Raw genomic sequence first — 13,668 nt, forward strand, 5'->3', positions numbered from 1 at the left:
TCACAAAACAAGAGATGACTGATGCAGGTTCTACCTTCGATGTCGCTCATTTTCATTCTGGGCCGTATGTAGATCATGAATGTTCTTAAAAGGCTGGTTGTGCTAGAATCTATTGATAAAACTCTTCAACCTGTTAACATTTTAATGAATAGCTCTCTCCATTTGGTAAATAGTTAAAATTAAATATTAAAAGTTTTCACATTGATCGGTCCCTCCTGGATCGATTTTTTTTTTTCTCGTTTTGTGCAAATTTTGAAATATTTTAAAATTATTTTGCAAAATTTGTATTTATTTATTTATTATTCTCCATGCTTTCATGGAGAATAGCAGCAGTGTTGAAAAAGAAACTCTGCCACCTGCAGGTGGGAGTTGGCGTCACTGAAGACCAATGTTTTTTACTATATTTGAGGAAAATTTGCAATAAATTCACAGCTATTCAGTAGAGCAAAAGAATGCAGTAATCTGTTGATTTTGAATGGATTTCATGAGGGCCGCATAAAAAGCTGCAGATTTGGCCCCTGACCCTTGACTTTGACACACGTTCCTTTTTTTAAAGAACTGATTAGCTTTTCCTAACTTTAACTTTCTGTTCCAGGCGTGGCGACTTGCCCTTCAGCGTAACTCGCCGCACTGTCCCTCGCGTGGAAAACGTGGAGAGCGACGAGGAAAGCGAGCCCAAGGCCGAAGCCCCGGAGCCTCAAGCTTGAAGGGCCACATCCTCCGGCCCCATCGCCACTCGATTCCTCCATGCTGAATCCTAACCAGAAAGAGCAGCAAAATACTGTAAAGAAGAAAAAAAATCATGTCCAGAGTAAAGGCAGGGATTCTGCTCAGTCCAAGTTCAGTCCTGCGACTGTCCGATCTATCCGAACAGCATCAAACTATGCATCCATAACAGCTACACGCCAGTAAACATAGACAATCGCTATTCCAACACACTCTCATTTTTTTTTTTTTTGTCGATTTCTGTCATCACTTCCTTTTTCATTCTCTGGGAAAAGTAACTATTTTTATAAGGAAAATTTAGACTTGTAATAGACCTGATTTAGGATTTATTTTTCTAATAGAGGGGAAAATAAATGAAGCAAATAAAATGGAAGGGGACCAAAGTAATATCAAGTAGAAGTTTCTATTATGCAGACATTTTCTTTTTGTTTCGTTTAAAATAATGGCTAAGAATGGAAAATGCTTCAAGTGTATTACGCTCATTTGTCCCTCTTCTTCGAGGTTCTTAAAGATTTATGCAATATCCTGAAATGTACTCGACATGCTTAGCTGTGATTAGCGCTCATTTCGATGTTTTGGCCGAGAATATTTTGTACGTGAAGTCGATCGGAGACGTCCTGAAGGTGTTTAATTGGTGCGCTGAAATTTTCTTAATTTTGCACTGAGACAGAAGAAAAGTTAACCTAAATGACGTACCACTGCGTTTGTGGAGTTCCAACGAAACGGCAAAGATGCAGCTTTGAAGTCTATGAATGGCCGTGCACCCACACACACACACACACACACTGCCAACACACACTATAAAAAGCCTTAAATGCAACTGACACCTACTTGGCAGGGTTCACGGCTGTTTGTTTTTGCTTTCTGGACGTACATTGATTGTTTTTCTCACTATCAACGTTTTTCGTATGTTCAGGGTGAAGTATAAATAGTAGGGTAGCTTTTTTTTTCCGTTTGTTTTTTTGATTCGCAGCACACACTGTATTCTTAAGGCACAGCTTGCTAAGAGAGATGAACCAAAGGCAGATTTAAGAGGGAAAGAGATTCTTTGATACTCTGCAGCTTGGCAACAGCGTGGTATAGACATGAGATTGTGTTTGCATGAGATCTGGTGGAGATATTGCGACCTGAAGCCCCTCACAGGCTGTGCCCAGGGTCACCTTTTGGCTCACACTGCTGGAAAGTGAGAGGATTGTGTTGTTACTTCCAAAATGACGACTCGTAATTCGAAAGATTGCAGATTTCGTACCTACTAAACAAAGGCGATCCAAAAGAAAAAAAAGGATTTAAAAAAAAAAAGTGCACCAGTTATTTTGTAACGTTTATCACTGCAACTCTGGCATGGATGTCATGTGGTCAATTATGATATTGCAAATAAAGATGCTTTCTAAACTGCCATCTCGTCCTGTTTTTGTAAATTTTTCACATTTTTGTACTTTCATTTGGGTTTCTAATACTTTTGAAAAATAACATAGCCCAAGTGCTTACAAAAGAAGCACCTAACCATTTTTTGGCAATGTTATTTTTTAATCTAGAAAATGAGCAAATTCAAAAATCGCTGTATGCTCTGTACAATGGCTGCTGGAAAAGACGACTGTTTTCTTGTCGACTTACTATGAGACACCACTTGATGCATTCTTTTAGTTGTGCAGGAGACCCCAGTTCTGCTTTTCAAAGAGGTGCGGTTGTATAATTGCTCACGTGCGAGTGTAAACGTTGAGTTGGGGTCGTGGACAGCAGCAACTTAAAGTGCCAAAACTCAGTAAAGTGGCTCAAAACATCCAGACCTGACCAGACTAAAATCTCATTTACTAATAATGATTTGGTTCAGGAAATGCAATGATCATGTTTTGTTGACCCTGAAAAACTGTCCCAAAGTGTTTAAGGACACATAACAGGTCACCTTTATAAATCTGTTTTTTATTTATTTTTTTTTTTCAAGCAGCCTCTGGGAAACCGGTCAGATTTCAAGAAAGATGCATGCAGCTAAATGCAGGACAACACTAGAAGGAAATCTTTTGAATGCAGCAAAGGACAACTTTAAACTAATGTAGCCAAATCCAAATTGTTCAGATCACAATATTCTCTGTGAAAATGATCCAGGCCATAAGCAAATTCAAAAATCTATGGTAACATGTAAATTAATAAGAAAGCACCTCTGTCCAGTTTAACTGAATTTGGAGACACAAATACAGATGGGCAACCATTTCAGCCTATGTATGTAATGTTGCTAAAGAGCCGAAAGGAAAAGTGTTTCCACAATATTAACTAAAAAAAGTAACAAAAATGTGCTAATTTATTTTGTTTTCATTTTGTTAATATTGTGCGCTACATTCTGCTGGTCTATGGGATCAAGTTGTGAAATTATTTAGTGGTTGAGCTGTGAAGAAGTTCAGGGTTCATGAGTACTTTAGCGGTGTTCTCACCAGCAGAGGGCAGTAATGGTCTGTAATAAAAGCTGAGGCGGGAATAAACGGGTCGGAACCGGCTGGACGGCAGAAACTGCTCTCAGCTGGTTCATACAGGGCCGTGACACTCCACACATCTCTTTCTAAAAGCTGTTTCTCCTTTAAGTCTTGTATGAGTTTCCTAGTCAGTCACACAAGGGGAAAAAATAATATTTTGATAGATTAGGGAAGTCATTCCCTGACCAGGAAATTAAAAAAAATAATTATTGGTTGAAATTCTTTAAAGCCAGCCCGATAAAGTATTTTTTAACCTGCTTGAAGAAAGATGTTTGCTTAATTTGACGTCAGAAGCCGTGTCCTTTCCCTTGCTACTATGTCTCTTAATTATTGTGAAATTTCCCACGTAACGCGGAAGTGTTTGTTTTGGACCCAATCACGTCCCAACATCCTTGGAGATGGGCGGGGCCTACTTACAACCGCACGCGCCGTCTCAGCACTGCTTCTTCTCCAAACCGGCGTCGGCTGGTTTTCGGTCAGGAAGCAAGGAGCAGATAAAAGGTCAGCGTTTGGTTGCAGCGAGGGGATTTCACTTCTGCCTCTGTCCAGGATGTGGTAGGCGGGTGGACGGATTTATTTTTACTGGTACTGTAGTCTGCCAGGGTTGTTTTAATGTCCTGGAGCCCAAAGTGTGAGAAAACTCCACCGCGGAGGAGCTTTAGTAACCACAGACTCATCACTGCTTAAGACTTTCCTTCACGGTGATTTTCAGGTGTTTTTATTTTTTTATTTTCTCTCTCTTACATTAAAAAAGGACCAACAACAAAAAATAGCTCTAACGTGAATAATGTACATTTCCAGATATTTCAGCAAAAAATTAAGGCAAGAAAATTGACTGTATTTTTTTTTTTTTTATACAAGTAGAAACTAGTTATGGAGACTTTAGCCATTATCTTCTATAAGAGACAAAACATTATGCTGACATGCACTTACGTTGTACATTTATTATAACTGTTTGCGTCCTTCAGGTCGTCTATCCAAGGCAAACAGTGCCACAATTTAATAAATAATAAATGTAAATCTGAATAATACCAAATTTGGAAATCATTGATGAAAGTGTTAAACACATGTAATTACTTTAGCACATTTATTTAGCCACAGCCATTATATCGAATAATTTCAGGACAGAGAAATATAAATGCAACACTTTATTTAATTATATTTTAGCAAATTAACATGCTCCTAAAATTAAGATAATATAATTTTGATTGTTTTCAAAATAATTTGTTTTTAAACAATTTGTTTGCATTTGTTACTTTATTGACAAATTTTCACAAATATTGAAACATTTGCATGTGTTTTCAACTGCAACATATGGAATCCCAATCATGGAAATAATGTTTGCAATATTGCAATTGAAAATGACTGCTTGTACGGTATGTGGTGGGCTATTGTAATCCAAGAGGTATACAAGCACATTCTGTGTGCCAATGATGGAATGTTAAATGGACTTTAATATATATTTTTTAAAATTATGATAAAAGAAAATGTTTTCCCGCCTTGGTTATTTGTTGATATAAATGATCTCACACATAAATATTTATTTGTTGAATTGTGGTCGACAGAAAGCTTTTAGCTGTGACCTGGATTCTTGCTAATGGGTATCATGATGATCTTTGAGTTGGTTAATAAATGGCAGTGTGTTGGGGTGGGTCACAAATGGGAAACACGGCGTTGGTCAGATGACCTCCATGTATATAAACCGCTGCATGTGTCCCGATTCATCCACTGTAGGGAAACACTCCCAGCTGTAACTTCTCCCCTCTGAAGAGCTCTGGAAAGTGACTGGACGACAGAAGATTACCTCCAGCATTATGGAACTGTCACTGGTGAGGTTTCACTATTAAGGTTTTCCACTTCTTCATCTATCGCATGAAGCGTTTCTCAAATTTTCTCAGAAAGCAAAGAATACGTTTTCTTCTTCTATGTTGTAAACCCTTTCCTCTTCCCTGCCCATGATCCGCCAGGCTCACCCGGCCGTCAAAGCCTTCGTGTGTGGCTCCTTCAGTGGGACCTGCTCCACCCTGCTCTTCCAGCCTCTGGACCTGGTCAAGACCCGCCTGCAGACCTCGCAGAGTGGCATGCAGCCGGGGTGAGTTGATCAATTTTATTGATTTCCAATAGTTTTACCTCATCTCAAGCGTTTTCCTGCTTATCTGATTGTTTCGTTTCATTCTTCTTCTTTTTTTTCTTTCCATCAGGTCGAGTCGGGTCGGGATGACGTCGGTGCTCCTCGGTGTGGTACGGACGGAGCGGCTGCTGGGGCTGTGGAAGGGCTCTTCTCCGGTCGGTCTGCTGGAAACGCTTCACCACGTTGAGCGCTGAGTCACACGGAGGGGATATGACATCTAAAGGTGCTTTCTTCTTCCTCCTCCTGCTCCAGTCGTTTGTCCGGACCATCCCAGGAGTGGGAATCTACTTCAGCTCATATCACTCCCTGAAGCAGCACTTCTTCCAGGACAGCAGGCCGGGAGCGGCGCAGGCCGTGATGCTGGGAGGCGGGGCCCGGACCGTAGCGGGGGTTGTGATGCTGCCGATCACCGTCATCAAGACGCGATTCGAGGTGGGGAGTGTTTACCGGCTGTCCTATTATTACTATTGGTGCACCGATCGCAGTTTTCGATTTTGTCTGGGTTTTTTTTTTTGTCTGAAATGTTGCTAAATATAAACATGATTTCACATGCAAGATCTCAACCCCCAGCTCCCGATGGAGGGCAAAAAGCTGCTAGCTGACAACGTCTGTCATTGGCTTTTGCTGTTAAGTTGGCAACATAAAGCGCTAAGTCTTGCATGTACGTGATACATCTGAAAGAAATAGGGATGTAGTGCTTTTCTACTAATTGTCAACACTATGACAACTAGAAAAAAAGGTCAGTTGGAAGTTTTAATTTGAAAAATTTCCAACTGTCGAGCAGCTAAGCTAGCTTGACTGTGACAATCCTAACATGTAGACGTGCTGTGGGATTCGGTGTGGAATTCGATTTGTAACGCGGCCTGCTTGTGTCTGTGCTCCAGTGCGGCAGGTACAGCTACGTGAGCGTGAGCGGCGCGCTGCGCAGCGTGTGTCGGAGCGAAGGCCCCGCCGCTCTGTTCTCCGGCCTCATGGCCACCCTGCTCAGGGACGTTCCTTTCTCTGGGATCTACGTCATGTTCTACAGCCAGACCAAGGCCTTGCTGCCGCAAGGTGAGGAAATCAATACACACATTTACTTTAGCTGTAACAGATCTCTGTTCGGATCCAGCTAATTCTGCATTTTGTTCCCCTGAAGAGATCAGTTTGTCTCCTTCGGCTCCCGTGGCTAACTTCAGCTGTGGGGTTCTGGCCGGTGTTCTGGCCTCTCTGGTCACGCAGCCAGCCGACGTCGTAAAGACGCACGTCCAGGTGAACCCCCAGCTGAGGACGACGAAGGCCGTCAGACACATCTACACGGTAACTACCTTTACAGATGCACCGATCCGATTAACATCTGCATTGTTCCTGATATAAAAAAAAAAAATCTAGATTGGATATGGGTGACATTATAGTCCTTTAAATTGATTTGGTAGGGAGAATATACGCAAACATTTCTGTAAAAGCGGCAGGATCAGCCAAAAGGCTGTTTTTCATCTGTTGTCTCTGGACAATGACTAAAAGCAAATAAAGATTATATAAAACAAAGTGAGAAATGACTTAGCTACATAAATGTATTAATAGATAGAATCACTACTAACAGTAAATAACGGTGATGGACTGATCCGATATCTGTATCTGTATTACTTTTTACATGTTTCACCAAAATGGCCAACCTACTCTTTCTGACAATTTCAGTTTATTTTTTCATTTTAAATTTGATTTCATGCTCAAAATTTCACTTTTACAAAGTAAGGCTGTGTTTTTTTTCACATGGTTGACCAAGCTTGTCAAGGTGTCGGTGTATTCAAGTACGCTGCACTGGTGCAGAGTTATCAGATAAATATGTAATCCAGTATATTTATGTCTGTGTTTTTTAAAAAAAAGAAGAAACATTTAAAGCCAATTCAGCACTATTTTTCTGTACGCTAAACCTCAGATATCGGCGTTGGTATCGGAAGTGAAAAAAGTGGACCGGTGCATCCCGAAGTCCCAATACAGACGCCATTTTCTGATCGTTCTTCTTGTCTTCTCCCACAAGGCTCACGGCCTCCAAGGCTTCTTCAGGGGAGCCGTTCCTCGGTGTCTGAGGAGGACCATGATGGCCGCCATGGCCTGGACTGTGTACGAGCAGATGATGGCGCACGTCGGACTCAAGTCCTGAAGGAAACACCGATCAAAAGCTTGCGTCTAAAAGGGGAAAACGAAGATGAAGTCGGGAGTGACGAGTACGAAGAGGGCGGCCTCAGACCAAGGGACTCGGGTTCAGGGACTCGGGACGGACGCCCTCGTCATGCTTCCACGTTGGAATTTTAAGGCTGATGTTGAGGAATCAGAACTTGGAAATGGTGGGGAAAAAAAACATCTGTGCTGGAGAAGGAGCCACGGGAATTATTAGTAAAATATGTTTACTGTTATTATTAACACTTTAACCCAAAGGTTATATTTGCCGTAAAAATGAATGCTGAATTCAAAATATTTGACTTTGAACACAAAATTTCTGTCAAACTCGCCTGGTTTGTAGAATATAAAGACGTAGGAGGAGAAACGAGACTTGGAAATTAATTCACAAACTAAATGTGAGGAATATAGAAATGAGTCAGCTTTATGTTAACGCCATGAACTCGTTTTGGGAATGTCTGGCTTTCAGATAAAGTCGCAATGATCCAACCGATTCTGTCTGATCGTTTCTTTTGTTTTATAAAAATAAATTATTTGCTTTCTCTATTTGTGTCTCGATTTGCTTTTTTGTCACGTCACGTTCCACACACACACACACACACACAAAAAAATCACTGCTTTGAAAAATGTACAAGTCAAAACTGTAATCAAACATCTTCACCTGGAAGTCTTTGCTTGCAGCTTTGAACATCTTGAAACGAAATAAACTTCATAAAAAGTCCAGGCTTCTTTGCAAAATAGCTCCGGCTCCTTCAGAGTGGATGGAGAATTATTAATTTCTAAGCCTCAGCTAATTTCTGTCTTGTATTAAGCTCCACCCACTTAAACCAGGTTCAATTAAAAAGTTAAGAAAAAAATAATTTTTCTAGAGTTTCCATGGGTATGGTTACTTTTTGCAAGTCACTCTATGGTTGGACTTAACATCCCAATAAAAATCCTTATGCAAGTTTGCAGACAGAATCAACTTATGGCCTTCCTTTTTAATAATAAATGAGAATATAAAACAATAAAGTTCTAAGAAAGACACCTTTACTAGCCTGGTTGTATTATCATATCAGCAGCACATGCAAAGGCCTGCAAGAACATGAGGGCTAACAACGACTCAGCACCAGTACAGATAAGCTGGACAGGGTGTGTGTGTGTGTGTGTGTGTGTGTGTGTGCGTGTGTGTGTGTGTGTAGTGACATGACATCAAATAGTGAAAAAGAACATGGGGTTGTAACAGACTGGGACTGACGTAAGAAACACCACTCATCAGGATAACCCAAATAGAACAGTCTTTAAAGCTGTGGATTTTCTTTCTTTTTCTTTTTTTAATAAAGCTGAAATCGAAATCTTGGGTTCATAGGTCATCCAACAGTGTCGTCATTAGGCACTAGGAAGTTTTGGATCAATACAACTCTTCTCTGTCTTACGTAATTCAAAGATTCGTGGCTTAAATATGAGTTGTAAACATCAGTGGGTTTTTGTTTTAAGGCCCAATGTTTTTAACTCTGTAGCTAGAAGGGGCGTCCATCTTGAATCTGAAGTAAATAAACGTTGTCCTTGGCATTTAGTCAAACCTTGTTTTGGTACCAGTTAGTCTGTTTACGTGCGCTTCGTCACCACGGGATTACAATAATCCGGTCAACTTTCTGCTAGCATGTCATGTTCCAATAAATAATTTCTCAACACACGACGCCCTTGTGTACATATTATGATCCCTTTACCTGGAACATTTTATCTCTGGCAAATACAGTTACAACACAGGTCAGTCTTTCACCGAGGAGTCAGCGTCTCAGCATTGTCTTAATATGGTCTTTCCATCTCCATTGTCTTAATATGGGATATTCATCCGACCCGCGGTTCTACCTCTGGTTACCCCTGCTGCTATCGCTGCAGCGTATTGAACAGGCCCCACCTAGCGGCCAAAGTAGTGTAGTGCATTTCTGCTATTGACTGCTGCCATAGACATATAGCGGTAAGACGTCGCATTACGTGAACTTTGCCGCCATATTGTGAGTGACTTTTATTTTTTACATATTTTTTCAACTGAAACATTAAAAAAACTGTATAAGACTGTTCAGTTCCAAAGATTTCAGGTCAAACCTGAACTCTAAGCCACTAGCAGAACAAGTTTATTCTTTTTGGAATTGTTCATATTTACTATTAATTGAAATGATTAAAATATACCACCTGAATCTAATGTTTCTGTGATGTTTACCAGTCATATTTATTTTCATTGCACTTAATTGTTTCAGATCGTACAAAAAATGGGGATTTTTTAAACCCACTTGTGGTTAAAAGCTATCCAATGAAATAAGCTGTAAATAATCAAATAAATTAATTAATAAAATAAAATTAAAATAATGGTCTAAATTAAGAAATCTAGACAGAAATCAACTATAAGAGAAATACTTGGCAAGGATTGCCATTAATTTTTCCAAGGTACGTAAAAAAACCCTCTCTTCAAAAAGAAAACGTTTATTCAAAGTTTCCAAACATAACTGTATCGCTTGCCAAGGTAAACTTGTCACTCCTAAAACTCTTATATCTATGATAAAAAACGGACCAATCACGTACCTGGAAATTGAGTATAAAATCTACGTCATTTCTTCCCAGCGCCCTCTTTTTCACCGTGTGCTCAGATTTCCATACGGCGTTGTTTCGTGGTGAGTTTTAGACGGCCTTACTTCATCAATAAAGCGATAAAAAATAAGACCAGTGACAGAAACGAGCGCTGGGTTGTTTTAAAATGATGCGACGAGACCACTTTGATGCCACGTATGTGCGATACCAAACTATTTATTTCCACGTTCGCAAAAATGCTAACGCCATAAGCTAATTCGCTAGCCCCGGACACGCGTTCATGTAGCAGCTTTGCTTTTTTACTCTACGTGACTTCCTCTTTGCAGCCCAATATGTTGCCATAGAGAATAGTTCCAATTTTCTTGAACTAAAAAAAGTTAGGTTCTGAATGGGAAACCTCCGTTTAGCTAACAATTTAGTCTCGCTATACTGTAATTTCCTGTGTTAGCAGACCAGTAGTTTGATGTTACCGGTTGACCCACCTGAAATAAATATAAATAGTTACAGTACTATAATAAAGATATTCTTACAATGCTAAAATATTGAATGCAATACAATGTCAGAGTGGCATCAGTCTAGGGTTCACAAATTGGAGGATAAATCTGAATGAAATTGGACTACATACTAGCAAAAGTTGGATATTAAATTATCGAAATTGTAAAATTATTACTAATTACGACCTAATCAAACCTAAATAGCTTTGAACAACTTCTCGCTTGCTAATTTGAGTGTCGAGTAATTTCCTCAGACTTACAAGCTACTATAAGTTAAAGTGGGTCGATATGAAGTTGGTCATGTGAATAAGTTGGCCACTAAGCAACCAAGACTACAAAATTACATTAAAAGTAAAGAAGCAATTTTACATTTGATTGTGTAATTTGTGGCGTGACCCTAAACGCTCCGTCTTTCTCCCTGCAGCTCTCCCACTGAACTCGTAACGCAGGGAAAGTGGTCACGATGTCCGGAAGTCTGGATGTCCTTCAGATGAAGGAGGAGGATGTGCTGAAGTTCCTGGCTGCAGGGACCCACCTGGGAGGCATGAACCTCGACTTCCAGATGGAGCAGTACGTCTACAAGAGAAAAAGCGACGGTACGCGCTAGAAGCGATCAGCCACGCGACGACGTGGTTGGCGTTGCCTCAAACGCCGTCCAGGTTCACAGTTTTATTTATTTTTCTCTCAGGTATTTATATCATTAACCTGAAGAAGACCTGGGAGAAGCTGCTGCTGGCGGCCAGGGCCATTGTTGCCATTGAGAACCCGGCGGATGTGTGCGTCATCTCCTCCAGGAACACTGGCCAGGTAAAAAAACGAACCCGACAAAACAAAACGCGTGAGTTTTAGATTGAATGCACACTGTTAAAGCCGGGCGCTGATGTGAGTGTTCTGGTGTCGGAAGTGTGCGAAAGTAAAGCGGATCGGGGGGGTTTCGCTAACGCCAGGAGGACGGCTGTCCGATGACTGGGGTTTGAAAACACCCTGAGCCACAGTTCATTGTGTCAATATACAAGGTTAGAGATGAAATTTGATTATAACGGCTGAAAAGTAATGGGGGAAATGATGTATGGAAACATGAAAATCCAGTTATTTTTTAATTTATTTATTTTTTGTGTGTGTGTTTTAGTGCCAGTCTGAGTATATCTTTATTTCTTCTTCTTGTTTGGAAGTGTTTGTGGTCCAGAAAAGCCGTAAGAACATTAACATTTTCTCCCGGCTCTTATCTGTAAATGTTTTGGTATTGTTCGGTATCTCACCCTGCCGTTTGACTCCGTTGCCAAGCCGACGCAGAAGTCGTGTTTCCTGAAGCGTTGTTGCGTTTCCTGTGCAGAGGGCCGTGCTGAAGTTCGCCTCGGCCACCGGAGCCACCACCTTCCACGGACGCTTCACTCCCGGCACGTTCACCAATCAGATCCAGGCGGCCTTCAGGGAGCCCCGGCTCCTGATCGTGACGGACCCTCGCGCCGACCACCAGCCGCTGACCGAAGCGTCCTACGTCAACATCCCCACCATCGCCCTGTGCAACACCGACTCCCCACTGAGATACGTGGACATCGCCATCCCCTGTAACAACAAGGTGAGGGGCGGAGCTTAGAGAAGTGTTATTGGTTAGACTTCAGACGTTTTACACCCGCGCACAATGCTATTCTTTTGTTTTCATGAAGTCCCGTTGCAGAGTGCGTCTGTAGGCTGTGTGACGACGTTTTAATGACTTTCTCTCTACATTTCAGGGTCACCACTCTGTGGGTCTGATGTGGTGGATGCTGGCCAGGGAGGTTCTGCGGATGAGGGGAACCATCTCCAGGGAACACCCATGGGAGGTCATGCCCGATCTGTACTTCTACAGAGACCCTGAGGAGGTAGGAGGAGCGCCTTGCCTCGCCACGATCACTTAGCTGTCTGGACGTTGCGGAGCTAAGCCACGTTCTGATTTGAAACCCGTTTCAGATCGAGAAGGAGGAGCAGGCCGCAGCCGAGAAGGCGGTGGTGAAGGAGGAGTTCCAGGGCGAATGGACCGCCCCGCAGGCCGAGTTCGCCCAGCCTGAGGTGACCGACTGGTCCGAGGGCGTCGCTGTTCCCTCTGTGCCCATCCAGCAGTTCCCTGCAGGTAGCCTGCTTTTAAAACGAGTTCTGATCAGAACTGCAACTAACTTCTTTTTTATTATTCAATTATCCTGACAATCAGATAAAAAAACGTCTACACGTTTTGTAGATTTTTCATTTATAAGCAGTTTTCATACAGTATTAGAAATAACTTAATAGATACAAATAAACAATTCGATAATGTTTTAAAAGTATTTGTTTAGCCTAAATTGTAGCATCTGCAGCTAAAAGAATCCTAACATCAACATGTGTAAAGCTCGGCTTCTTCTGCCTGACTTGTGATCAAAACTGTAGGGCTGATCTGGTAATTCATTTTTAGATTTACTAATTAATAATTGAATAGGATCTGTACAATTGAATGGACAATTACTAAAATGAGTTTACGATTATTTCAGTAGTCGATAAATCTCAGCGAGTCGTTTCAGCCCTAGTTCTGATTCTTTGATTCTTCTTCTGTTGTTTAAAACCGGTTGTGTCGTTACAGCTGCTGCTCCCGTCAAGACCGGAGAGACCTTCGCTGGTGAGTTCAGAGCTTCTCCTCTACATGCCGATCAGTGGTTCCTGCTGCTCTCTGACCTCTGTTTGACCTCTGTCCCCCAGCGGCCGAAGACTGGAGCACCCAGCCTGCCACAGACGACTGGTCCACCGCTCCCACCGCTCAGGCTTCTGACTGGGGCGGCACCACCTCCGACTGGTCTTAAACCAGCAAACACAGCAACAATAAAAGTGTTACACTTTGACTCGCATGTTTTTATTTTTTGTTCTCTAAAACCTGCTAAGTTCGCAGCCAAACCCAGTTTATCCCCGTTAATATCTAGAGAAGCCCAGCTGTTCGCATAAAGACTTTGAGTTGGTAGAATTTGTCCTGATCTGGACTTGGCAGTAAAACCTGGAGTGTAAATCAGTTACATGGTGAATTGTGTGACCGTGGTCCTGCTTGGTCAGCTGAATGTTCTATCCAGGTATTCATAGTTTCAAAAAAGTGCAAACTAGTCCCAGCAGATACAGTGAAGGTCTA

General features: G+C 41.6%; 3 protein-coding genes across 7 annotated transcripts in view; all 3 read left to right on the top strand.

The window, feature by feature from the left end:
- Positions 1–2,124, top strand: part of LOC114147544 (myosin-9) — a 37,044-nt gene extending 34,920 nt beyond the window's left edge. For all 3 annotated transcript variants that reach the window (XM_028022021.1, XM_028022020.1, XM_028022022.1), the window contains one exon: positions 596–2,124. In XM_028022021.1, the coding sequence (XP_027877822.1) occupies positions 596–707 (112 nt within the window). In that variant the 3' untranslated portion in view covers positions 708–2,124. The remainder of the gene's footprint in view (positions 1–595) is intronic.
- Positions 2,125–3,582: 1,458 nt separating this feature from the next.
- On the top strand, positions 3,583–8,028 carry slc25a38a (solute carrier family 25 member 38a). 3 transcript variants are annotated; one of them, XM_028023399.1, is made up of 8 exons: positions 3,583–3,692; positions 4,926–5,020; positions 5,159–5,283; positions 5,393–5,477; positions 5,575–5,754; positions 6,207–6,375; positions 6,461–6,621; positions 7,343–8,028. In XM_028023399.1, exons 2-8 carry the CDS (start codon positions 5,006–5,008, stop codon positions 7,463–7,465), a joined length of 858 nt encoding a protein of 285 aa, XP_027879200.1. In that variant the 5' UTR covers positions 3,583–3,692; positions 4,926–5,005; the 3' UTR covers positions 7,466–8,028. The 3 variants fall into 3 exon arrangements, with proteins under 3 accessions (XP_027879200.1, XP_027879201.1, XP_027879199.1); XM_028023400.1 differs by having other exon boundaries at positions 3,659–3,746; XM_028023398.1 differs by lacking the exon at positions 3,583–3,692 and adding an exon at positions 3,707–3,903.
- Positions 8,029–10,004: 1,976 nt separating this feature from the next.
- Positions 10,005–13,390, top strand: rpsa (ribosomal protein SA). Its single transcript, XM_028023407.1, has 8 exons — positions 10,005–10,133; positions 10,969–11,140; positions 11,233–11,351; positions 11,878–12,123; positions 12,278–12,406; positions 12,495–12,654; positions 13,135–13,170; positions 13,251–13,390. The coding sequence occupies exons 2-8, from the start codon at positions 11,008–11,010 to the stop codon at positions 13,349–13,351; spliced, it is 924 nt and encodes a 307-aa protein (XP_027879208.1). The 5' UTR covers positions 10,005–10,133; positions 10,969–11,007; the 3' UTR covers positions 13,352–13,390.
- Positions 13,391–13,668: the final 278 nt, after the last annotated feature.

Source organism: Xiphophorus couchianus, chromosome 7 (assembly GCF_001444195.1).
Source record: "Xiphophorus couchianus chromosome 7, X_couchianus-1.0, whole genome shotgun sequence".
In the NCBI taxonomy this organism is placed as follows: Eukaryota; Metazoa; Chordata; class Actinopteri; order Cyprinodontiformes; family Poeciliidae; genus Xiphophorus; species Xiphophorus couchianus.

Bases quoted from the DNA above. Each gene is read 5' to 3' on its own strand.
- slc25a38a (XM_028023399.1), top strand. The intron at 5,284-5,392 runs GTGAGTTGATCA...TCTTTCCATCAG, and splicing joins CAGAGTGGCATGCAGCCGGG to GTCGAGTCGGGTCGGGATGA. The intron at 6,376-6,460 runs GTGAGGAAATCA...GTTCCCCTGAAG, and splicing joins CAAGGCCTTGCTGCCGCAAG to AGATCAGTTTGTCTCCTTCG.
- rpsa (XM_028023407.1), top strand. From the start codon at position 11,008: ATGTCCGGAAGTCTGGATGTCCTTCAGATGAAGGAGGAGGATGTGCTG. The intron at 12,124-12,277 runs GTGAGGGGCGGA...TCTACATTTCAG, and splicing joins CCATCCCCTGTAACAACAAG to GGTCACCACTCTGTGGGTCT. The intron at 12,655-13,134 runs GTAGCCTGCTTT...GTGTCGTTACAG, and splicing joins CATCCAGCAGTTCCCTGCAG to CTGCTGCTCCCGTCAAGACC.